The following is a 26,897-nucleotide window of genomic DNA, read 5'->3' as shown; positions in this document are numbered from 1 at the left end:
CCTTTTCTTCACTACCCACAATGGGAGCCTCAAAATCCCTTGTTGCAGCCTCCTTCTCCCACTCCTTACATCCTCCCTCTCTCACCTCTTGCAGTCTGCCTCTCCTGCCTTTGCAGCATCTTTCTCCAGCCGTTGCAGCTTCCCCTCCCTGCCCCCAGAGTCTGCAATCTCCCTTACTTGCCCCCTCTGCAGCCTTCTCTCAACCCCTTTGCATTTCTTTTCCTCCTCCCTCCGCAACCTCCTTTCCCTCCAGCAGGTGGCCCCACAACAGATTCCCCTGGCACCTGCAGATGGAACCACCAGCCCATAACGTAGCCATGGGGTTAAAAATCAGGGTGTGTCTGCTTAATTGTTTATAAACTCATGTTGAGAGGGATAATAGAAAAATGTAGGTTTAATTACTTAATTTAAGGAAAATGCAATAATATAATTTCTTATTGAACGATTGCTTATATTTACCTTTATGTTTAACAAATAGAGGAGCTTTCCAAAATAAAAGAGAAGCGATCTCAAAAAATATTATGCGCATCAAAGCAACTACTGAGGATTACCTAACCCACTTGAGTATGCATATGAAGATCTTGAAGAAGAAACGTGAAGGATTGCTTCCGGAAGTATGGGATTTTTCTTTTATTTATTCATGAGATATGGAATCTTCTGGTATTTATTGCACTTTGAGAAGGTAGTGTTGAGTCATCTTCATGAACTGCTGCAGTTCATGCAGTGAAAGTACTCCCGCAGTGCTGTTTAGTATTGAGTTCGAGCATTCTGACATAACAGCAATGCAGAATGGTGATACCACTTCTGATTTATGAAGGTGCGGCACTTGGAAGTGGGCATGGGAGTGCCTGCTACTTTTATCCTTCTAGATGGTAGAGGTAATTGCTTTAGGTGGTGTTGTCAAAGAAACATTAATGAGTTATTGTAATATCTCTTGTAGGTAGTATAGATCACAGGTAAAGGTGGAGCCACACTCAGCCAGACAAGTTGAAAAGATTCCATTGTCTGCCTGACTTGTGCTAACTGTGGATGACAGAAAGGTTCTGGGGAGTCCATAGCGGAGTATACTGCTGCAGAAGACTCAATCCCATCCACAACATTCATGTAGCTATTATAGCTATGTTGCTGGTCATCAGTGGTAACCCTAATGATGTTACATAAGAATTAGGACGATGGTGATAATGTTTAATGTCAAGAAAAGGTGTTTTGGCACTTTCTTATTGGAGATGATCATTGCCTGGTGTTTGTGGTGCAAATATTATTGCCACTTATTTGGCTTGAACATTATTTAGATCTTGTTGCATGCATGAAAGGACTACTTCATTACCTGAAGACTTGTGAATTAAACTGGGATAACAAGGTGTAGAGCTGGATGAACACAGCAGACCAAGCAGCATCAGAGGAGCAGGAAAGCTGACGTTTCGGGCCTAGACCCTTCTTCAGATGCTTCTCTGATGCTGCTTGGCCTGCTGTGTTCATCCAGCTCTACATCTTGTAATCTCAGATTCTCCAGCATCTGCAGTTCCTACTATCTCTGAATTAAACTGAACTGAATACAATGGAATCATCATTGGTGAGCATCCCCATTCCTAACCTGATGTAAAAGAAAGGTTGTTGATGACAGCTAAGGATTATTGAACCAAGGACAATGTCCTGAGGAACTCATGTAGCAATATCTTGAGATTGAACAATTGCCTCCAACAACTAATTTTCTTATCAAAAACAAAATACTGCATTTGCTGGAAATCAACATTTAAACTCAAAATGCTGGACATACTCAGCAAATTGGGCAGCATTTGTGGAAAGAAATAGTGCTAGTGTTTCAGGCCACTGGCCTTTCTTTGTACTAGGCATGACTAAAGTCAGTGGAAATTTCTTCTTCCTTGATTCCCATTGACTTGAATTTTACTGGTACCTCATCTCTGGGATTCTGTTCTTCAGTGCACTTTTAGACCAAAGCCATAGTGAGCTTTGGAGCTGTGTGGTCTTAGCAGAACACAAACTGAACATTTCAGTGAGCAGTTATTGAAAAATGCTGCTGGATAACGACACCTTCCATCAGAATAGGCTGATGGGGCAGTAATTGGCAAGGTTGTAGCTCTTCTGCTTTTTTATGGACAGATCATAGTCAATTTTTCACTTTTTCAGGGATCTGTCAGTGGTATAATTGTATTGAAATGACTAGCTAGTGTTGTGAGGGAATTGGGGGAACTGCACTATCACTGTAATCCCACTACACAGGTTGTAACATAAAATATAGATATTGTATTGAAGTCCCAATATGTTTCTTTGTATTAGATTTAGAATGAAAAGGTCCATCAGCGAGGTTTCATTGATAAATGAAAAATATCTATTTATTTTAAAACAAAAATGCAGAATTGATTAACACACAATTTATGTTAATGTTTATGCCTCCAAATACTCCAAAAGATCCACAGACTTTTCAGGAAAAAGAGAAAAACACAGATTTCTGGCCAAGATAGTTATTCTTGAAGACAAAAATGAGTCCAAAGTCTATCAATCTGATCTTTTTGCATGTGTAGTCGTCACCAATTGTGCACTGTTGTGTGGTGAGAATATGATAATAGGTGTCAATATATGTAAGGTATCTGAATAACCCCAGATAACAATGTTTCAATATGTTACTTGGAAATAATTATTAACTTTTGCTGTAGAGTTTGCAATGGATAGAGTGATTTGGGGTTTGCAGCCGAGGCAAGCATTTAATATCCATTCCTAATTGCCCTTGAGAAGGTAGCGGTGATCTGTATTCTTGAACCACAACAGTGCATGTGATGTGGGAGAGAATTCCAGGATTTTGACCCAACGACAGTGAGGAATGGTAATAAGTCAGGATGGTGTGTGGCTTGGAGGAGAACCTACTGGTGATATTCTAATGTATATGCTGGCCTTATCCTTCTAAGGTGGTAGCAGTCACAGAGTTAGAAGATGCAATCAAGGAGCTTGATTAAGTTGTTCTGGCACATCTTGTAGTTGGTAGACAGCGCTGCCACAATACATTAGTGGTGAATGGATAAATGTTACAGGTATTAGGTGGCGTGCCAATTAAACAAATCCTATATCTGTGATGGTGCTAAGTTCCTCGAGTGTTCTTGGAGCGGTATCCAGCCAGACAAGTGGAGAAAATTCCACCACACTCATGACTTTTACCATATAGACAGTGGACAGGTCTTGAGGAGCCAGATGGTAAGTTATTCACCATAGAATCCCTAACCTTTGACCTGTTCCTGTTTATAGCCATTCCAGTTCAATTTTTGGTCAATAGAGCCTTATAAACATGTATCTTTGTTTAGAAGATCATTGTGGACAAAGTGATATTTTTTAACCACTGTTTTATTCTTAACATCAGATTAAGAGACTACAGTTGGAGATTAATATATATACTGAGAAGATTGTGGCTCTTAAACGACAACTGGCAGAAGAAAAAGCAGCATATGGCAGCAAGGAAGAACATTTGTTAGCAGAATTCAAACAACTGAAGGTAAAATATATCTTGCTTACTATTTCTCAGGCTGTGCTTTTTGATGGCTGCTGATTGCAATTTATTTGACATATTATTTCACATATTCTAAATGGATATTTCAGTCTAGGCTTGCATACATTCACATAGCTAGCAATTTTTAGATGTTTTGAAAGTGTACATAGGATACTCAAGTATGCATCTTTAATTGCTGCTTGTTAATTAAAACAAAACAGTAATGGAAGCACACTCATACGAGCAAGGAAAGGCATGACAGACTGCAAAAAACTAACATCCGGTGTTCTTTTTAATGTTTCTCTGATTCTAAACAAATAGAAGGGAGAATTCTTATAGAATTACTATTATAGAATTATTACCTGGAACATATCAAATGGTGAATATTTACCCTACAGAAATCAACATAAGGATGTAAGTAACTGTATATATTTAGAAACCACAAGGATCAGTAATTTGGTACTCAAGTACATCCACTGTAAATGTGCCATGTTGAACATTTGAATCCAACTAGTTTTAAAAATTCAGTTGGTAATGTATTCTAAAATATCAATATTATCAATTGAAATGTAAGTTAACTATGTTCCCATTTACCTGTTTTTATACTTACATGTGCATAAAGCACAAGCATAACAAGTGTTCTGTGAACTTCTATTTCTCACTTCAAAAGAATGAAATTGAAAATTTAAATAGAACTATAAAGCAGGTGAAAGAGGAACTACAGAAAAAAATATCCATCCAAAAGATTCTGGAATCCATGCTTGCTGAAGAGTCAGCAGCTTGTGATGAACTACATAAAGAATGTGAAGGTAAGGTAATTATGGCTTTTGCTAGTATCAATAATAGTTCATTTTTATTCTTTCATGGGACTGAGCATTTCTGGCAAGGGCAGCATTTGTTATCCATCCTTATTTGCCTTTGAGAAGGCAATGGTGAGTTGACTTCTTGAATCACTACAGTCCATCTAGTATAGGTACATCCACAGTGCTGTTAGATAGGAAGTTCCAGGTTTTTGACTGAATAGCAGTGAAAGAATGGTGATACAATAAGAAGGCAAATAGGTTTAAGGAGAATCCAAAGAGATTCTACTAGGGAGAGAGTAAGGCTCCTTAAAGATCAACTAGACCATCTATGTGTGGAATTGCAGGAGATACTGAATGAGTACTTTGCATCAGTTTTTACTGTAGAGAAGGATATGGAAGCTTGGAGAAATAAATAGTGCTATCTTGTCCATATTAGAGGAGGAGGTGATGCTGGATGTCTTGAAATGCATAAATTTGATTAAATCCAAGAGACCTGATCAGGTGTACACTAGAACTTTGTGGGAAGCTAGGGAAGTGATTGCTGGGTCCCTTGCTGAGATATTTACATCATTGATAGCCAGTGGTAAGGTGCCATTACTTAATAAAGGTGGTAAGGAAAAGCCTGAGAACTATGGACCAATGAACCTTATGTCAATGGTTGGCAAGTCGTTGGAGAGAATTCTGAGGGACAGGATTTACACGTACTTGGAAAGGCAAGGACTGATTAGGGATAGTCAACATGGCTTTGTGCATGGGAAATCATGTCTCACTAACTTGAAATTTTTGAAGAAGTGATGAAGAGGATTGAAGAAGGCAGAGTGGTAAACATTGTTTATATGGACTTCAGCAAGGTTCACACTGCAGACTGGTTAGTGAAGTTTGATCACATGGAATCCAGGGAAAGCCATTTGGATACAGAATTGGCTTAAAGGTGGAGACAAGGTGGTGGAGGGTTGTTTTTTGGACTGGAGGCCTGTGACCAGCAATCTGCCACAAGGATCCATGCTGGGTCCACTGCTTTTTATCATTTATATAATTTGGATGTGAATATAGGAGGTATGGTTAGTAAGTTTGCAGATGACATCAAAATTAGTGGAGTAGTGGACAATGAGGAAGGTTATTAGAGAGTACAAGGGACTTTGATCAGATGGGCCAATGGGTTGAGGAGTGGCAGATGGAGATTAATTTAGATAAATAAGAGGTATTACATTTTGGTAAGGAAAATCAGGGCAGGACTTACCATTAAGTGTATAAGATCCTGGGGAGTGTAGCTGAATGGAGAGACCTCGGGATGCAGGTTCATAGTTCCTTGAAAGTGGAGTTGCAGGCAGACAGAGTAGTGAAGAAGGCATTTGGTAAGCTTGCCTTTATTGGTCAGTACAAAGAAGTTGGAATCTGATATTAAGGCTGTACAAGACATGGTTAGGCCACTTTTGAAATACTGCATTCAGTTCCGGTCTCCTCGCTTATAGGTTGTGAAACTTGAAAGAGTTCATAGAAGACTTACAAGGCTGTTGCTGAGATTGGAGTGTTTGAACTATAGGGAGAGACTGAATAGGTTGGGGCTATTTTCCCTGGAACGTTAGAGGCTGAGAGGTGACCTTATAAAGGTTTATAAAATCATGGTAGACTTGGATAGGGTAAATAGCCAAGGTCTTCTTTCCCAGAGTAGGTGAGCCCAAAGCTAGAGGGCATAGGTTTAAAGTCAGAGGGGAAAAATTTAAAAGGGACCTAAGGGGCAACTTTTTCATGCAGAGGCTCGTGTGTAGAATGAGCTGCCAGAGGAAGTGGTGGAAGTTACTACAATTGCGACACTTAAAAAGCATCTGGAAGGATACACAAATAGAAAGGGTTCGGAAGAATATGGGCCAAATGCTGGCAAATGGAACTAGATAAATTTAGGATATCTGCTCGGCATGGATGTTTGGACTGAAGGGTCTGTTTCTGTGCTGTACATCTCTGTGACTAGGAGTCTAAGTCAGAATAGTGTGCCTCTTCAAGGAAAACTTCCATATGGTATTTTGGTGCACCTGTTGCCTTTGTTCTTCTGGATGGTGAAGTCTGTGAATTTAGAAGGAGGTTTAAGTAGTTGCTGCAGTAAATGTTGAATAACATACACGCAGTTTCCACCATGTGCTGACGGCAGATGGAGTGAATGATTTCAGATGGTGGATGGGACACCAATCAAGTGATGCAAGAAAGAAACTGAGCATCTCCCCATGGCATTCAACAGCATTTTTATTGCTGAATATCCCACCATCAACATCCAAGGGGGTCACCATTGTCTGGAAACTGAACCAGCCCAGTGTTTAAATATAGTGATACAAGAGCAGGTCAGAGACCATTTTGCAATGCCAACTCACATGCTAACTCCCCAAAATTTATCCACCATTTATAATGCAGAAATTAGTAACACGATAGAATACTGTACACTTACTTGGATGATTACAGCTCCAACAACACTCGAAGTTATATACCATCTAGAAGAAAGCAGCATGCTTAATTGACACTCCATCCACCACCTTAAACTTTCATGCTTTCCACCATCAGCGCACTGTGGTTACATGCTTATCATCACACGAAATATGGGAAAGAGGAGAACATATAGCCCTTCCTGTCTACTGAGCCACTTAGTAAATTTACAGTTGATCAGATTTTGGCCTTACCTCCAAATTGCCATAATCTTTGACTCCCTTGTAGATCAAAAATCTCTCTAACTCAATCTTGAATATGTTCAATGGCCCAGGCCCAACTGCTTTCTGGGTATAAGAAATCCAAAGATTGATGATCATCTAAGAGAAGAAATTTCTCATCATCTTAGTCTTAAATGGAAGACCCTGCTTTTTAAACTGTGCCCTCTAGATCAAAACTCCCCCATCTATCTGCATCTGTCCTGCCAAGCCCCCTCAGAACCTTGCATGTTTCACTAAAATCACCTCTGCTTCCTCAAAACTCCAATTAATGCAACCCAACCTACTCAATCATTCCCCATAAGGTAATCATTTCATCCCAGGAATCAACGTAATGAACTTTCTGTGAATTGCTTCCAATACAAGTGTATCCCTCAGTAGGGAGGTCAAAACTGCACACAATCCCAAGAACATGCCTATTTTTATACTCATACCCCATGCATTAGACACAATGCAGTGAATTTCCAAGGCTACTTCAATAACATGTTCCAAACCCTCAAACTCTTATCCCTATAAGAATAAGGGCAGCAGGTAATTTCCCTTTGAAGTCATACACCATCCTGACTGCAGTGTATCTTCATTCCTGTAGTTACTGGATGAAAATCATAGAACTCTTGAGCTAACAGTTCTGTATATAGTTCTTCGCCACATGGACTGCAATGATTCAAGAAGGTGGCTCATCACTTTTCCAAGGGTATGAATTAATCAGTTGAAATTAGGTACAAACAGGTAGAGAGCATTGATTGAATAGTTAGTTGAACACGCACACAATGACACTGATGTGAGTTTAGTGGAGTCAGTAAATATTTATCTGTAATGTTTCACTCTGTAAATTCTAAGTAAAGGCTGTCTTTGGATGATTCTTTCACCATTTCTTACACATGTACATATCTAAATGTCTGTTAAATGTTGTAACTGGACCCTCATCCAGCACTTCCTCTGGAAGTTCATTCCACGCACAAACCACTCTGTGTAAAGAAATTGCCCCCTGTGTCTTTTTTAAATCTTTCTCCTCTCACCTTAAAAATATGCCCCCTGGTGTAGAAATCTCCCACCCTAGGTAAAAGACATCTGCCACCTTATTTATACCCCTCATTACTTTATAAACCTCTATAAGGTCATTTCTCAAGCTCTTACGCTCCAGTGAAAAAAGTCCCAGCCAATCCAGCCTCTCCTTATACTCAATCCTCCAGTCCCAGCAACATCCTAGTAAACCTCTCCTGAAACTTCTCCAGCTTAGTAATTTCTTTCCTATAACAGGGAGACAGAACTGGACACTATACTCCAGAAGTCCTTTACATCCTTAATATGATGTCTGAACTCCTACACTCAAATGTCTGAGCAATGAAGGCAAGCATGCTAAACACCTTCTTAACCACCCTATCTATATGTGATGCAAACTTCAAAGAATTATGTACCTGAACCCCTAGGTGTCTATGTTCTACAACACTGACCAAGGACCTACTTTTAATTGTATAAGTCTTACCTTTGTTTGTTTTACCAAAATGCAATATCTCACATGTATCCAAATTAAACTTCATTTGCTACGCTTCAGCCCATAAACCCAGTTGATCAAGATCTATCTTGTAATTTTAGATAACCTTCTTCACTGTCTGCTATACTACCAATCTTTGTGTCATTTATAAACTTACCATGCCTTCAATATTCTCATCTAAATCATTTATAGAAATTACAAACAGAAGTGGACCCAGTACCGATCCTTGTGGAACACCACTAGTCGCAGACCTCCAATCAGAAAGACAACCCTCCACCATCACACTCTCTCTCCTGCCATTAAGCCAATTTGTATCCAAATGGCAAGCTCACCCTGAATCCTATGTGATCTAACTTTGCTAATTAGTCTACCATGTGGAACCTTGTCAAAGGCTTTACTAATGTTTACCACTCTGTGCTCATCAATCTTCTTGGTTACTTCCTCAAAGAAAATTAATCAAGTTTGAGAGAGACTACTTCCCTTGCATAAAAGCATGCTGACCATCCCTAATCATTCCTTGCCTCTCCAAGTGCATATAAATCCTATCTTTCAGAATCACTTCCAACAACTTACGCACCACCAAAAGTTAGACTCACAGTTCTACAATTCCCAGGCTTATCCTTACATCCCTTCTTAAACAAAGGCACAATATTAGCCACTCTCCAGTCATTCGACACCTCGCCCATATTTATAGAACATAGAACAGTATAGCACAGTACAGGCCCTTCGGCCCACGATGTTGTGCTGACCTATTATCCTACTCTAAGATCAAACTACCCTGCATACTCTACATTTTACTATCATCCATGTGCCTATCCAATAGTCACATAAATGTCCCTGATATATCTGACTCCACCACCACTGCCGGCAGCGCATTCCATGCACCCACCACTCCCTGCATAAAGAACCTACCTCTGACATCTCCCCTATACAGTCCTCCAATCACCTTAAAATTTATGCCCCCTCGTAATAGTCATTTCCACCCTGGGAAAAAGTCTCTGGGTGTCCACTCTATCTATGCTTCTCATCATCTTGTACACTTCTATCACGTCACCTCTCATCTTTCTTCACTCCAATGAGAAAAGCCCTAGCTCCCTCAACTTTTCCTCATAAGACCTGCCCTTCAGTCCAGGCAGCATCCTGGTAAATCTCTGCACCCTCTCTAAAGCTTCCACATCCCTCCTATAATGAGGTGACCAGAACTGAACACAATATTCCAAGTGTGGTCTAATCAGCATTTTATAGAGCTGCAGCATAACCTTGCAGCTCTTAAACTTAATTCCCCTGCCAATGAAAGCCTTCTTAACAACCCTATCAACTTGGGTAGCAACTTTGAGGGATCTATGGACGTGGACCCCGAGATCCCTCTGTTCCTCCATACTGCCGAGAATCCTGCCATTGACCCTGTATTCTGCATTCAAATTCAACCCTCCAAAATGAATCACTTCACAGTTTTCCAGGTTGAATTCCATCTGCCACTTCTTTGCCCAGCTCTGCATCCTGTCAATGTCCCGTTGCAACCTACAACAGCCCTTCACACTATCCACAACTCCACCAACCTTCATGTCATCAGCAAACTTACTAACCCACCCTTACACTTCCTCATCCAAGTCAGTTATAAAGATCACAAAGAGCAGAGGTCCCAGAACAGATCCATGCGGAACACCATGGTCACCGAGCTCCAGGCTGAATACTTTCCATCTACTACCACCCTCTGTCTTCTCTTGGACAGCCAATTCTGTATTCAGACAGCCAAATTTCCCTGAATCCCATGCCTCCTTACTTTCTAAATTAGCCTACCATGGGGAAGCTTATCAAATGCCTTCTAAAATCAATATACACCACATCCACTGATCTACCTTCATCAATGTGTTTTGTCACATCCTGAAAGAATTCAATAAGGCTTGTGAGGCATGACCTGAAGTATATCAGCCTGCTTCACGCTGTCCTCACAAATGTCAAGGTCCCTCTCACTGGTGAATACTGAAGCAAAGTATTCACTAAGGACCTCTTCTACCTCCTCCTAGTCCGCGCACAAGTTCTCTCCACTGTCCCTGATCGGCCCTCCCCTCGCTCTGGCGATCCTCTTGTTCCTCACATAAGTATAGAACGCCTTCGGGTTTTCCTTAATCCTATCCGTCAAGGCTTTTTCATACCCCCTTCTAACTCTCCTAATTCTAGGGGAGGCAATGGCCTAGTGGTATTATTGCTGGAGACTGTTAATCCAGAGACCCAGATAATATTCTGGGGACCTGGGTTCAAATCCTACCACAGCAGATGGTGGAATTTGAATTCAATAAATATCTGGAATTAAGAGTCTAATGATGACCATGAATCCGTTGTTGATTGTCGGAAAAACCCATCTGGTTCACTAATGTCCTTTAGGGAAGGAAACTGCCATCCTTAACTGGTCTGGCCTACATGTGACTTCAGAACCACAGCAATGTGGTTGACTCTGAACTGCCCTCTGGGCAATTAGGAATGCTGCCTAGCCAGCAACGTCCTCATCCCATTAACGAATTAAAAAAAAATTCTTCGGTGCCTTCCTGGCTACCTGTAGCCCTCTAGAGCTCTGTCTGATCCTTGCTTCCTCAACCTTAAGTAAGCTTCCTTCTTCCTCTTGAATAGATGTTCCATATGTCTTGTCATCCAAGGTTCCTTCACTTTACCATCCATTCCTTGCCAAGGTGGGACAAACCTATCCAGTATTTATAACAAGTGCTCCCTAAACAACCTCCACATTTCTGTCATGCATTTTCCTGAGAACATCTGTTCCCAATTTATGCTCCGCAGTTCTTGTCCAATAGCATTGTAATTCCCCCTCCCCCAATTAAATACTTTCACATACCATCTGCTATCCTTCTCCATGACTATAGTAAAGGTCACCAAAATGTTCTCCCACCGAGAGATCTGACACCTGGGCTGGTTCGTTGCCAAACACCAAATCCAATATGGCCTCCCCTTTAGTCGGCCTATCTACATATTGAGTCAGAAATCATTCCTGACACCGTTTTCTATAGAAAACTCCCAATAGAGTGACTGCTCCCTTCCTGTTTCTGACTTCCACCCATACTGACTCAGTAGACAAACCCTCCTCAATGACCTCCCTTTCTGCAGCTGTGATACCATCCCTAATTAGCAATGCCACTCCCCCACCTCTTTTACCTACACCCCCATCCCCCCACCCCCATTTCTTTTGAAACATCTAAATCCTGGAATGTCCAACAACCATTCCTGCCCCTGTGATATCTAAGTCTCCATAATGGCCACAGCAGCATAGCTCGAAGTACTGATCCATACTCTATGTTTGTCACCCTTATTCCTAACACTTCTTGCATTAAAATAGATACACTTCAACCCATTGCACTAATTGTAACTTTGCCCTATCAACTGTCTATCCTTCCTCACAGACTCTCTGCATGCTGTATCTGCCTGTACAGCAGCTACCCCATCCTCTGATCCATAGCTCTGGTTCCCATCCCCCTGCCAAACTAGTTTAAACCCTCCCGAAGAGCTCTAGCAAACCTCCCACCCAGGATATTGGTGCCCCTCCAGTTCAGGTGCAACCCGTCTATCTTTCACAAGTCCCATCTTCCCCAAAAGGTATCCCAATGATCCACATATCTGAAGCCCTCCCTCCTATACTAGCTCTGTAGCCACGTGTTCAGCTGCATTTGCTGTCTATTCCTAGCCTCACTAGCCCATGACACCAGTAGTAATCCTAAGGTTACTACTCTGTTTGTCCTGCCTTTTAGCTTTCAACCTAACTCCCTATATTTACTTTTCAGGTCCTCATCCCTTTTCCTAGCTATATCATTGTTACCGATGTGTACCACAACTTCTGGCTGCTCTCCATCCCCCTTAGGAATCCTGTTGAGTCGATCCAAGACATCCCTGACCCTGGCACCCGGGAGGCAACATACCATCCGGAGTCTCGCTTGGGACCACAGAATCTCCTGTCTGTTCCTCTAACCATTTAATCTCCTATCACTATCGCCCTCCTATTCTCCCCCCTTCCCTTCTGAGCCACAGAGCCAGGCTCAGTGCCAGAGACCTGGCCACTATGGCTTTCCCCTGGTAGGTCCCCCCTCCAACAGTATACTTATCAAAGCGGTATACTTATTATTGAGGGGAACAGCCACAGGGGATCCCTGCACTGTCTGCTTATTCCCTTTCCCCCTCCTGACAGTCACCCAGCTACCTTTATCCTGTAACTTGGGTGTGACAACCTCCCTATAACTCTTTATCTATCATACCCTCAGCCTCCCGAATGATCCGGAGTTCATCCAGCTCCAGTTCCCTAACGTGGTTTGTGAGGATCTGGAGTTGGGTGCACTTCTTGCAGGTGAAGTCAGAAGGGACACTAGTAGTGGCCCTTACCTCCCACATCCTACTAGAGGAGCATGCAACTGCCCTAGCTTTCATTCCCTCTACTCTAGATTGCCAAAAGAAATAAAGGAAAAAAAGCTTACTTGACCGACCCTCCACACAGTCTTTTTTTTTTGGTTAGAGGAGGAGGATGAGTGGGAGACACTACATGTGTAGTGTTTCGGGTTTAACCACTGCCTGAATATAATAGTTCACTTACCCAGCTGCCCCCAGCTTGCGCTCTCACCACTCCCGCCACTGAATTAGAGATAGATGATACAAATATTTCTGCAAGGGGCCCTACACTTTCCTTCCTAATTTCCCACAAAGTCCTGGGTTACACTAGATAAGGTCCTGGAGATTTATCCGTCTTTATATTTTCCAAAACTTCCACACTTCCTCTCCTGTAATGTAAACTGTTTTCAAAACATCAATATTTATCTCCCTGAGTTCTCTAGCCTCCATTTCTTTTCTCCACAGTAAAATCTGATGCAAAATATTCATTTAATATCTCTTTCATCTCTTGAGGCTCAACACAAAGACAACCTCTTTGATCTTTAAGGGACGGCCTACTCTCTCTAGTTGCTCTCAATATACTAGTAGACACTCTTCAGATTATCCTTAAACTTATTTCATAGAATCCCTACAGTGTGGAAACAGGCCATTCAGTCCATCAAGCCCACACTAGCCCTCAGAAGAGCATCCCATCTAGTTCCATACCTTGCATTTACCATGGCTAATCCACCTAACCTGCACCTCTTTGGACTGTGGGGGAAATGCACGAACTCCACACAGTCACCCAAGGCTGGAATTGAACCTGGGTCCCTGACACTGTGTGGCAGCAGCACTAACCACTGAACCACTATGTCACCCATGAAGTTAAGATGGGCTTGTATTTATACAGTTGTCAGGTTGTTTCGCAAAATGAATTGCTTATATTAAGAAGCTTTTGGAGGTCGTGGAGGAGGGGTTTCTTGTACTGGTTTTTACAGAATATGGAAAATTATTTTCTTTGATTTTCTTTTCAAATCTTGTTTATACATGTTACCTGTTTTAATATAATGACCTCTTGAGGAATCACTAACCAAACTGAGTTTACAAATGGTTTCAATAAAAACTTCATATTCAAAATCTTAGAAGTGTGAGGTGTTCATAGACTGCAATAGACAGCCAGAAATAGAGAATGAATTTTGTACTTCCATAAATCCCATACACTAAGAATTATATTGTATCCATACTGTGTAGAGGAAAATATAACATGGAAAATAACATTCTTGTCAAGTTAGAGCATAAATTAGCATATTTAACCAGAACTTGAAATGAAGGTTTGATTCGAGCCATTAAATATTACAACTAAACATGACTTCATCATTTTACAGTTCAAAAAAATGAGAAAAATGAACTTGATAATGCAATTACTCGGATAAAGACAAAAACTGAAATGATCCTTTCATCTAAGGTAACTTTCATATTACAACTGTTGAGTAACATTGAAAATGTGCAGTTAACTTAAACCTTTGTTATTGTAATATTAGTTATGTGCCTATTTATATAATAATTTAAATTTAGAGTCTTTTGTCTGGAATGATTCTGCAGCCTGAGAATCATCAAGTCACAGTAAACAAACAGTTTCACCAGTACTAATTATTTGAAGCATTGTTAATGAAAGTGAACACAGCAGTTCAGTCATCATCAAGCATATCTACTTAGGTTAGAGGGAAGGTTATTGATAAAGCAGCTAAGGATAGTCGAACCAAATGCACTGTCCTGAGATTCCTACATTGATATGCTTGGGTTAAAATGTTCAGCCTTCGAGAAATATAAGCAGCATCCTTTGTGCTAGCTATGGCTGAAGCCAATAGAAAGTTCTTACATTCAACCCTATTGGCTTCAACTTGACAGGTTTCCTTGATGTCAGTGGTAATCACACATCTGTAATTTATCTCTTCTACCCATATTTGGACTAAGGCTGTAATAGTCTTTAACACTAAGTAGACTTGTTCAAACTCAAACTGAGAAATAGTGAGCAGTCAACTGATGACCAAATGCCACTTTATAGCACCATCGATGCAACTTTCCATCCTGTTGCTGTCAAGCCATTTTATATTTTGAGAACACATTTATTGTTAACCCTCTTTAGCTTCCCCCCACCCCCAAATACAGTCCACAGCTCTGACTACTGATTTGCCTCCAAGTAGTTCTGTCAAGTCCACATCTTAGTATAATGAAATTGTTCTTTCCTCAATTTAAAACTTTTATTTTTAATCTTAGTCTTTTCCATAACTACTCTCAATCTAACTGAATTATCATTATGACTAATATGCTTTCTCATTGATATTTAGTTCTCTCATTTGGGGCCGCACGGTGACTCAGTGGTTAGCACTCCTGCCTCACAGTGCCAGGGACCCGGGTTCGATTCCACCCTCGGGTGACTGTCTGTGTGGAGTTTGCACGTTCTCCCCGTGTTTGCGTGGGTTTCCTCCAGTTGCTCCGGTTTCCTCCCACAGTCCAAAGATGTGCATGCTAGGTGGATTGGCCACGTTAAATTGCCCGTAGTGTTCAGGGATGTGTAGATTAGGTGGGTTATAGCAGGGTGGGTCTGGGTGGGATGCTTTGTGGTTCGGTGTGGACTGGTTGGGCCGAAGGGCCTGTTTCCACACTGTAGGGATTCTATGATTCTATGATATCCCTTTAACCTACCCCAAGTCAACTCCTAAAAACCAAGACCAGATGTGCCATTTGCCTCATTGGTCTTGCCATGTACGGGCTAAAGAGCTTTGCTGAATATATTTTAAGAACTCCCCTGTATTTACTGCCCATTCGTTTCTATCTTTTTAACAATTTGCTCATTGGTTTTTTAAATGTTTGGACATTTGTAGTGTATACTCCCAGCAGTGTAATGACCAATTCTTTTCATCAAATCCCTACAGAGTGGAAGCAGGCTATTTGGTCCATCAAGTCCATACTGACCCTCCAAAGAGCATCCCACTCAAACCCACCCCCCTACCCTATCCCTGTCACCCTGCATTTTCCATGACTCATCCACCTAGCCTGCACACAATGGGCAATTTATCATAGACAATCCACCTAACCAACACATTTTTGGATGTGGGAGGAAACCAGAGCACCAGGAGGAAACCCATGCAGACAGAGGGAGAACGTGCAAACTCTGCAGTCTCCTGAGCCTGGAATCGAACCTGGGTCCCTAATGCTGTGAGGCAGCAGTGCTAACCACCGAGCCACCATGCTGTGCTCCTCCATTCAACCAATGGGGCTTATAGTTAATGCTTGATCTGCCATATTATCCCTTCTCAATATTTAACCAATATTGCAACACCTTCCTTTTAGAAAAAAGAATCAGCCATTCTGTCCTGTCCAAAAAACGAATTGTCATTCCTACCCTTCCTTAAGTGACATGTCAGTAACGGGTATAACATGCTTGCAATTCTGTCAGTGCCTTCAGCTCATCTGCCCTATTCATTCGATTCCTTGCGCTGAAGTATATACCACTAATCACCAAGCAACTCCATTGATGACTGTCTCTTTCCCCTGATTTCTTGAACTTCTATATTAGCTTCTTCTTTTACTATTTCCAATTTTCTTGCTTGTCTCCTATGTCTACATTCAGGATACCATTCTCACAATCATACTAGTTTAAACTGGCCCAGTAGCACAAGTAAACCTCCATGCCAACAAACTGAATGAAGAACTGTAATGCTGAACAACCAATCCATATTCTGAGCATGACTCTGTGTTCTAGATCCCCCAACCAGAGGAAACATTTTCTCAGTATCTTCCCTGTCAACGCAGGTCCAGTCTACTCAATCTCTGCTCATTGATTAGTCCCTTCATACCAGGAACCAGTCTAGAGAGCATTCATTGTATTCCTTCTAAGGAAAATAATGAAAACTGCATAGGACTCCAGGTGTATCCTGATCAATACCCTGTTTAATTGGAATAAATTAAATTTCTCAAATGCTGATCTCTTGACAATAAAAAAACCTGACATGTCATTTATCTGCCTAATTGCTTGCTTTCTGTGCATGTCAACTTTCTTTGAGATACAGCAACTTACGGACATGCTTCTGTATCACTATGCTAAATTGTTATTTGACCAACCTATGAGGCAGCTCTCCCAATTTTAATAAAAGTACCCAGATGTTAGCAAATAGGAATTTGCAGTCTACAGAGCTGTGAAAGCTTTTGGCATAGTCAATTTGAATAATCCCCTAGCAGTTTCCTTGAAAAACAGGCTACAGATCATCAAACATCCAAATTTATGACCAGCACCAAAGACTTCACCATGTCATTGGTAGATTTTGTAATAATTTAGATGCATGACGTGAAAGAATACACACTGCTACCATGAACAAAACCAGAAGCTGAGAATTATTACAAACAAAAATCCTTCCAGAAGAGTTGTAAAAATGAAAGTTGGTCCAAAGGGTGCTGTACTTCATCTAGTCAGATGCAATGAGTTTTAGACAGGATGAAGGTTGGTAATTTAGCGTGGTAATTTAGCAGACAATTTACAGATCTCAACGGCTAAGAATTTGAGGGTGTTTTCCTAGCTGAACCTATCGTCAGTGCAGACATGTCAGAAAAGCAGTAAATACAAACTCCCGCTGCTGAAATTATAGGAGCAGCTCAGGATAACCCACATGGAAATCTTGACACCTGATATTGGACAAACTATGCAACACCAAATCTATACATTGACTAAGTCAGTTATAAATACTTTGAAACTTAGCCTTCTTTTGATCTTAATCCTCACTTCAAAATAGATAGGTTTATTTTAAAGAACTTTGAGCAAGTTACATAACAGAATATAAAAATTAGCTAAAAGAAACAAATATAAAATATTAAGTATGTAATGAACAGCAAATGAGAATGTGTACTGAATATCATTCAAATTTATCAGTTAATGGCCAACCATTTATTCTAGTTAGGTAAAAAAGCTATAACAAGAGCTTGCTCGAAAATATTGGCAAGTTTCTTGTGCCAGCCATCATTAGTATGTAAAGCAAAAACAGTAATTTATGACAAATGGGGGCATGACATTTGTTCTAGTTCAGTACTCTAGCCTGACCAAAACTGAAGAAAAATCAGGCCATCCCAATTTGTTTAAAAGATTTCTGAAGAAGGGACCCGAATCGAAACGTCGACTTTCCTGCTCCTCTGATGCTGCCTGGCCTGCTGTGTTCCTCCAGCTCCACACTGTGCTATTTCTGATTCCAGGAGACTCCCTCCTTTGTTATGGAATTAGTTGATTTATGCAGTTAAGACAAATTCAGCTCCTTCCAGATATTTCATGTTGTACTGTCCAGTTTCATCTATGATTTAGCCTATACTACTCAATTCTGGAGACCAAAGAAGGAAACATTTGAACAGGTACACTCCAGAAGTTCGCTGCATTTTTCTTTTCCTTTATTTCTCATTCTGTTTCCATTTTCATTGTTCACTGGTGATTCATAAATTGAACTGGTTATAGAAATAAATTGTTGGACTTGATGCTCAGGAAGTCCCAAACGCACCATTCCATGATCAATTCTCACATCCAACAACTGCTGGACCTTCACATTTGTGAAGTGAATTTTGGGATAATTGAAGAATAGCAAATATATCAATACCACAATACATTAATTGCATTGATTTCTTTCACCAGCAACAACTGAAGCGTTTGTTAGCTGCAATACGAAACAGCCTCTATCACCAAGTTAAAAGTACTGCTGAGCAATTAAAATTCATGGAGGTAGATATATATGAAGCAAGTAGAAGACTTGAACATGTTGAGATAGAAAACTGCAAACTGAAACTGGTGAGTAAAGTATCATTTAGCAATGCAGTGTCTTCTATTGAAAACTACTATACATGTATCAATCTATATGGCAGAATTTCTTCAAGGAGGAAATGTTTCTGTGTGATGTAGTAAAATAAAGCATCTTCACTTTTGCACATGCTCTTTCTCAACCAACAATATTTAAAAAAACTGCTATGATAGTCAGGTGTTACTATCAGTGCCTTTAGCTGAGAAATTTTAGCTATCAGGTCTGGATTTCCATTCTTAATCACTTCCAGCAAGTTTGCTGCAAAAATGTGCAGGACTCAGTCACCTCTAATTGGATTGAAGTTGTTCCATATTAATAACGATGTATTTCAATTAACATTTCCTTATCTTTCATTGACAGTGCAACTTCCAACTGGTGAGAGTCATTGCCTCACTCAATGAAGATGGAGAAAAGCAAAACACAGCAAAGAACCAACAGGATAGTGAACTACAAATCATCTATGGTGCATCATCTGAAATCAAAACTGTTTCTTGAAAAGTTAACACAATGTTGTAATTTTTTTGGTTCCAATGTTTAAACATCAGATCTCTTAATTGTTACAGTTTATAGTCAGTTCTTATTCAAATCAGAGATTGTAGGAACTGCAGAGGCTGGAGAATCTGAGATAACAAGGTGTAGAGCTGGACGAACACAGCAGGCCAGGCAGCATCAGAGAAGCAGGAAGGCTGACGTTTCCGGCCTAGACCCTTCTTCAAAAATGGGGGAGGGGAAGGGGGTTCTGAAATAAACAGGGAGAGAGGGGGAGGCGGATAGAAGATGGATAGAGGAGAAGATAGGTGGAGAGGAGACAGACAGGTCAAAGAGGCGGGGATAGAGCCAGTGAAGGTGAGTGTAGGTGGAGAGTTAGGTCAGTCCAGGGAGGACGTACAGGTCAAGGGGGCAGAATGACGTTAGTAGGTAGGAGATGGGGGTGGGGCTTGAGGTGGGAGGAGGGGATAGGTGGGAGGAAGGACAGGTTAGGGAGGTGGGGACAAGCTGGGCTGGTTTTGGGATGGGGTAGGGGGAGGGGAGATTTTGAAGCTTGTGAAGTCGTCTGAGGAATGGGAGGGGGAGTTGAAATGATTCGCGACTGGGAGGTGCAGTTGTTTATTGCGAACCGAGCGTTCACCCACCTTCCTGCAAAAATGCCATCCCGTATTCGCAATTCCTTCGCCTCCACCACATCTGCTCCCAGGATGAGGGATTCCACTCCCGTACATCTCGGATGTCCTCGTTTTTCAAGGACCGCAACTTCCCCCACTCAGTGGTCGAGAATGCCCTCGACCGCGTCTCCCGCATTTCCCGCAACTCATCCCTCACACCCCCTCCCCCCAATAACAACCAAAATAGAATCCCCCTCATCCTCATGTACCACCCCACCAACCTCTGGATCTTCCGACACTTCTGCCATCTGCAATCCGACCCCACCACCAAAGACATTTTTCCCTCCCCACCCTTATCCGCTTTCAGGAGGGACCACTCTCTCCGTGACTCCCTTGTCCGCTCCACACTCCCCTCCAGCCCCACCACACCCGGCACTTTTCCCTGCAACCGCAGGAAGTGCTACACCTCCCCCCTCACCCCCATCCCAGGCCCTAAGAAGACTTTCCACATCAAGCAGATGTTCACCTGCACATCTGCTAATGTGGTATACTGCATCCACTGTTCCCATTGTGGCCTCCTCTATATTGGGGAAACCAAGCGGAGGCTTGGGGACCGCTTTGCAGAACACCTACACTTGGTTCGCACTAAACAACTGCACCTCCCAGTCGCGAACCAATTCAATTCCCCCTCCCATTCCTCAGACGACATGTCCATCCTGGGCCTCCTGCAGTGCCACAACGATGCCACCCGAAGGTTGCAGGAACAGCAACTCATATTCCGCTTGGGAACCCTGCAGCCCAATGGTATCAATGTGGACTTCACAAGCTTCAAAATCTCCCCTCCCTCTGCCGCATCCCAAAACCAGCCCAGCTTGTCTCTGCCTCCCTAACCTGTCCTCCTTAACTCCCCATCTACACTCACCTTTTACTGGCTCCAGCCCCGCCTCTTTGACCTGTCTGTCTCCTTTATCCATCTTCTATCCGCCTCCCCCCTCTCCCTATTTATTTCAGAACCCCCTTCCCCTCCCCCATTTCTGAAGAAGGGTCTGGACCCGAAACGTCAGCCTTCGTATTCAAATCATATTGTTTAACACATGGCAAGTTAAACTTTTTTCCAACTTTGAAATAGATTTGAGTTTCCTAAAATATTTCAATTTGTGTTCATAAATCAATACATGTTCTAGAATTTAAATGCTTAAGCTTTTTTGTCATCTTTTCCTCTTTTATATTTACGTACCAATCTCAAGCAAAAGGCATCTATAATTTGGTCATTATTGTTCATACTGACAGCGCAAACAGTATGCATGCACTATCCTGTCATTATCTGAAAGACTACCTACACTTAATTCTACCAGGAATAATATACATCAATTAACACACACTAGCAATGTAATACTATTTTTCCCTTGTTTTTAGATAATCTTCTGAATAGCTGGTCATTGGATGCTAGTGTCCAAAAGGTAGTGAGTAACAAAGATTTTTACTTGTATTTATGCATATATTTATCACAGAATTCACAAATGATTCTTTTGCAGGAGTCTTTAGAATGTGAACAGGATGTACTAAATACAATACAGGAACTGATGCGGAAAATCTACCACAGAATACAAACAGTTGGCTATATTAGTAATCAGCTAAAACAGTACTTAAGTAAATTGCAATCCTTTGTGGGAGCCACACATCCTACTGGTAGGCTATATTTGGACTTTGATTAAAATTACTTTCTTAGTTGGATTAAACGTATTTTAAATTTTATTTTATCTTTGAATCACAGAAGAAAAGGGAAGATGCATGATGAAACAAATCACATCACCTCAATGACTTAACATTATATAGGTAAGAAAATATCATTAAGTCACATTAATAACATTTTAATTTGAATTCCATGTGTTTTGAAAAATATTTAGTGACTTTTAACCAGCAATATCATACGTCTCTCTTTGTGAGTCTCTCCAGATCTTTTTGTTTAAAGCATTTATCGAGATTTACAAAAAATATACTTCTTCCTGTATTTGCATTTAAAATCTAAATGTTTTAATTACATGTAAGAAAAAATTAATACCAAACCTTTCATGATAGAAAGCTAAATGGATATAGACAGAGGAGCTCCATTAGAAAATGGATAGGTAAGAATAACAGTGAAAATATGTGGACTGATTATTAGTGTGGCAACTTATAGGTTATATTTTAATATTCAACAAAACCATGGACAGCTTCTGAAGGAAGTTCAAAACCAATTAACCAATTGGCAATTTAGACAGTCCCTTTCAACTGACCTACCACCACACTGTTCAGGGAGATCAAAAAACATCTTCCAATGCACTGTCATTAGCTAAAGCTTAGAAACGCAGTAATGAAAATGAATGTTGATTAGGTTTGGACGTTGCATCATTGCAAAAGATTCACCATTTATATTTTCCCCCACAGGATGACAAGGAAGCTGAAATCTATACTTTATATAATCCACTGAAGTTATGAGATGTATTCAACTTATTGAAATAAAAGTTTCTTATCTGCATTTTAATGCTATTTTAATCAAAGCACGTGAATAGAACTTTATATACATTTAATATAAATAAAGCAGACAGCACATCAACTGAACAAGCAATTGTAAGTATACTGTAATCATACAGATTCCTACACAAACGGCTAGAATCTGTTTCAAACATCCCTTGTTCTACAGTATCATGCTCTTTTTCAATGTCCATTGCCACCTTCCGACAATATCTTTGAAGGCTCGGTATATTTAGCAGTTAACAAGTAGAAAAGTGCTGGAGTTGGTACTAAAGCCAGCAGAGGCAGATCTTGATCCAGTTTATCTAATCTTGAAATTGAGATTATTCCATAGGCATGCAACATCCAATGACTAAACAGAACAACCAGTCTCTTCTTTTTGGTGATCAGATCCTTGTATGTCTATAAATGAAGAACACGTTTTATTAGTTATTTTTAAAATTTTATTTATTCCCTGTTGCTGTTACAAAACAACATAACATTACATTTGATGCGCACCTCAAACGGTCCTTCATTGTACACCCCTACCACCCCAATTTAGGATTTCACCAACAGCGCAGAACTGATCATACTTATCATTCACATGATTCCCTAAAACCGAGTTATCACAAATTGAATAAATATTGCAAAAAACTTTGCAGCAGATAATCAGTTTTAAGTCACAGTACTATTTTCTATTACACATTTAGCTAAAAATATTTAAATACTAAATGTTTTCGAAACTATGGTGCATTGACAGTTTATACAGCATTAAATCTACATTATTCCAGAATTTTCTAACAAAGGTTCTCTCATAGTTTTGTTATGAGTATTCCGACTTACCTGTATTTCTGAAGCAGACATGTATACTGCCAAAGTTACTAACGACAAGACTAGAATTATGTATGGAAAAGCATAATCTAAAACAAATAACCAAAAATTAGTTAATTGCTTCTCATTACAATGTCTTAACATTAAAATGCTGACTAAATTTATTTTGCAAATATAAACAAAGAATAAATTATTGATTGACTTATTTTTAAAATTGCGTACAATTAAACATTTGAAGCAATCACGTATGTCGGTGTAAGTAAATGGTAACTCATTAGATGAAATCTAGAGCTCTCTGAAATAATTTAAATGTGGGATAAAATTTCAACTGATCTTTTAGAGGTGTCCCTTTCTCATGTTTAACCATAACTTCTAACGAGCTAAAATGTAAGATCCTTGAAAGATGGGCAGTTATTTTTGGAGCTGTGGTCAAGAGCAGCCTAGATGAAGACAGTAGAAAGAGTCACCATTGCCTCACCTAAATTCCAGAGATCATAAATGTGCAGAATAAATATAAACTTTAGGAAGACACAAATGCAATTTTATGGGTTCCATGAAATAAAGAGGTCAAAAACAAAAACGAATAGAAGAACAGGACTTGTAGTTATGGAGCAATAATCACATTGAACTTTCATTTGAACTTATACCCATCCAACCATCACTCCACAATTTCTTGCTCTTCAATCAAAGAGCTCATCACAGCGGTTGTGAATGGGGAGGGACCTGGTCACATCACCTTTCTAAGGTACTGGCTGCCATAATTGCAATTTAAAGTGTGGGTGAGTTAAGTGGGTTTGGAGACTCAAGGTGGGTTAGAGTTAGGTGGCTCAGGTCAGGACAACATTGTTAAGAAAGATGGTCAGGCATTGTCTAGGGGAAGTTGCGGTTAATGTGGTTGAGGATTTGGGCTGGAGGGGGGAGCTTGAGCACCATAGCATGGTCAGAATGGGTAGCCAGGAGATCAGGTCTGGAGAGGGGTGAAGAGGTATTTTGGGAGAGGGGTCTGTCACATAGTCACCCAGGACTTAAATATTGCTAAATTGAGACAAAAAGTTGACACTCATCTTACATACAAGAAACCATATTTAGAAATGGAACACCAATTTATACAGCACAAGGAGGAGGAGCTGATAAGCATACAGACACAATGACTAACAATTAACAGTCCCTGTTGTTAGCTGAATAACCTCAGACCAGCAGGTAGTCTCTGATTGGTCAAGGTCTTGCAATGGAAAATATCTGTCAACACACCACCAGTGAAACTCATACACCATATTACTGTTGTCTGATGGCAGGCAAAATGTCTTTTTGTCTTGATGGCAGCATCCTGTTATTCAAGAATGTTACTTGTGTTCACTGTAAAGGAGCATACAGTATGGCTCACTTCACCTGTTGCTCTACTCACAGGGAGGTAGTATTCTGATACTGTCATTCAAAACGAATAAACCAAAATCCCAGGATAATGTTCTGACGTGTGTTCGGTTCGAATCCCTCCATGGCACAAATGACAGTCATAGGCCTTTTGATGAGTTTGTGCATTATGCAGAGTGATGATTTGATCACAATATCCATCATCATGCAGAATAGTTTTGGTATGCCCCATTGTAACATTAAACTTATATGGTGAGCAAATAGCCAGTGTCCTATTCAGAAGATTATCAACAGGTTAATCCTGTAGTGCATGATTCCAGATATGTAGGCCACATGGCTCAATGACAGATATCAAATTAAATGTCTCTGACCAACCACAGCAGGCAGTGTGCCAGCTACTCAACCTGCCCCATGCTTGCAAATGCCCCATGTTAAATATAATTCTGTGGACATAATTATTTAATAATTCTGACTTTGCCAGGAAGTACACCAATAATCAACTGAAGGTCATGGGTCAGGTTTGCAGCAGGATTCATTTGTGCATACCAGAAACTACATATATTGTCTCACAGGACACTGATCTTTGTAGGCCAAAGGAATTGGTCTATACATTGCACCTTTTTCTTTGATGGGAGGGTTATGGAGACTCCCGATCCCTGTTGTAAGCCCCACGCAACATACTGACCAATCAGAGTCTACCGGTCTGGTCTGAGTTGAAGTCTCAACAAACTAATGACAGTTACTAGTTCCTGTTACGTTTCCATACCAACTACATTCCAACCAAGCAGCACCTTCTTCTCATACTGTATAAATAATGTTTCAAGTTCTGATGAATGCAAGACAAAAGCTTTTTATACAGTTTAAGTTCTGTACTACTAAGCAACTGTTCATTACCCAGGAATTAGTAGGTCATTTCCTGGGTAACTATCAAGTTAAGTCCTGAAGCATTCTTCGATATCTCTAACTCTAGCTCAGAGTCGGGAAACTTTTGCAGAGAACACTAACCCATGCATTTGCACACTAGAGGTACTGTAAAAATAAAAGTGGAAATTCTCAAAGCCAATATTGAACAGTTTGAGCAGTGGCAAAGGAGTATATTTTATTGCAAGGAAGAAAGACAATGACTTCAGTCTTTCCAATGGTGAGTTTGAAGAAGCTAGGCCTTTAGACGAACGAACAGTTTGGCAACACAATACAGTCAAGGAATCAAATGAGGCGCAGAAAAGTCAAAGTGGGAAATAACAGCATACAAGTGGTCATTGATTCCCATATTAATAGATGATGTCATTAAGAGATAGATACTAAAAAGTAAGGAACCAGGGTTAAATCCTTGCTGGACAGATGCTAGTTGCATTCAGATAAATAGGAATTAAAGCATTGCAATGATACGGTGTTACACAATATGTGAAACGAACAGAGGAAAAGGAAAAGCATGGCACAATTATTCACAATGAACACCAAGCAACAGTTAAAGATAAGGAAAAGGGATAACGTACTCTGGTTATAGACTTATAGAATGTCTTTTGTGATATGAAATCAGTAATGAAAGAACATAAAATTGTTTACAGCAAACAAGACTCCTTTACAGGTCAGTGATGCTCATTAAATACTGTAAATCTCAAAACATGTTGTAAAAAGCTTTAAAAATGAAATTCTGCTGGATAATCACTGAAATCAAATAAGTTGTGGCAAAACCTTGTGAGAAAAGCTTTGCATTGTAGCTAAATCCAAAGGTAACATCTAGACATGAAAATGTACTTACAAAGCAGGCCTCCACCAACCGCCTGAAGTACTGTCAGAATTGGGAAGAAGTATAGGGCTGCATAAATGCTTTTAAATCGATCAGATTTTCCAAGACCACAGGCAATCTTTTTAACCAGGAGTGGACGAAGCAACATCATAAAAACCAGACAAAAGGCATAGTATATGAAGATAATAGTGTATCTGAAAACAAAAAAAAAGACTGACCATCAAAAAAAACACCACTAGAAAAGAACAGCAGTGAAATTGAGATTCCCATTTTCAAAACACTGGTTTCCAACTTAACATGTGTATTCCCTCGCTACTTTTAACTATCAGCTTGTCAAAGGCATAGCATATGCTCAAAAAAACAGTATATTTTTCTTTGTTAATACAAGTGGAAAAATATGTCATTTACTGTTCCATTTCAGCAAAGCAGTTGGTGAAGCATAGTACAGGAATGATCTTTGTTCTCATTTATTTACACAGTTAGCACTACAAGCTCCTAACTCAGCCACTCTATAGAGATTTAATAAGTAGCTTTTAATATTTTTTGAAAAAAAAAACAAATGAACTAATTAGCTTTTTAAATAAAGACCTATCCTTGAAGGAGAATATCTCTTCATAAATATTTTCTAATCAACTTGTTCAGAGATGTTATTACACACCTCTGGAGCAG

General features: G+C 40.2%; 2 protein-coding genes across 3 annotated transcripts in view; one reads left to right on the top strand and one right to left on the bottom strand.

Annotated features, from left to right (window-relative positions):
* Positions 1-22,322, top strand: part of ccdc175 (coiled-coil domain containing 175) — a 76,328-nt gene extending 54,006 nt beyond the window's left edge. The window contains exons 12-21 of the mRNA XM_048600120.1: positions 479-614; positions 3,371-3,502; positions 4,167-4,305; positions 14,232-14,311; positions 18,518-18,670; positions 19,041-19,143; positions 21,200-21,243; positions 21,319-21,472; positions 21,558-21,619; positions 22,211-22,322. Of these exons, the coding sequence (XP_048456077.1) occupies positions 479-614; positions 3,371-3,502; positions 4,167-4,305; positions 14,232-14,311; positions 18,518-18,670; positions 19,041-19,143; positions 21,200-21,243; positions 21,319-21,472; positions 21,558-21,604 (988 nt within the window). The 3' untranslated portion in view covers positions 21,605-21,619; positions 22,211-22,322. The remainder of the gene's footprint in view (positions 1-478; positions 615-3,370; positions 3,503-4,166; positions 4,306-14,231; positions 14,312-18,517; positions 18,671-19,040; positions 19,144-21,199; positions 21,244-21,318; positions 21,473-21,557; positions 21,620-22,210) is intronic.
* The window catches only part of LOC109931774 (jnk1/mapk8 associated membrane protein), a 17,427-nt gene continuing 12,818 nt past the window's right edge, over positions 22,289-26,897 (bottom strand). For both annotated transcript variants that reach the window (XM_020531038.2, XM_020531037.2), the window contains 3 exons: positions 26,241-26,422; positions 23,120-23,196; positions 22,289-22,699 (listed from right to left, as the gene is read on the bottom strand). In XM_020531038.2, the coding sequence (XP_020386627.1) occupies positions 22,481-22,699; positions 23,120-23,196; positions 26,241-26,422 (478 nt within the window). In that variant the 3' untranslated portion in view covers positions 22,289-22,480. The remainder of the gene's footprint in view (positions 22,700-23,119; positions 23,197-26,240; positions 26,423-26,897) is intronic.

The sequence above is a fragment of the Rhincodon typus genome, chromosome 8 (genome assembly GCF_021869965.1).
Source record: "Rhincodon typus isolate 14 chromosome 8, sRhiTyp1.1, whole genome shotgun sequence".
Lineage (NCBI taxonomy): Eukaryota > Metazoa > Chordata > Chondrichthyes > Orectolobiformes > Rhincodontidae > Rhincodon > Rhincodon typus.
Note: the sequence above shows the minus strand (reverse complement) of the source record. Positions and strands in the feature narration are given on the sequence as shown.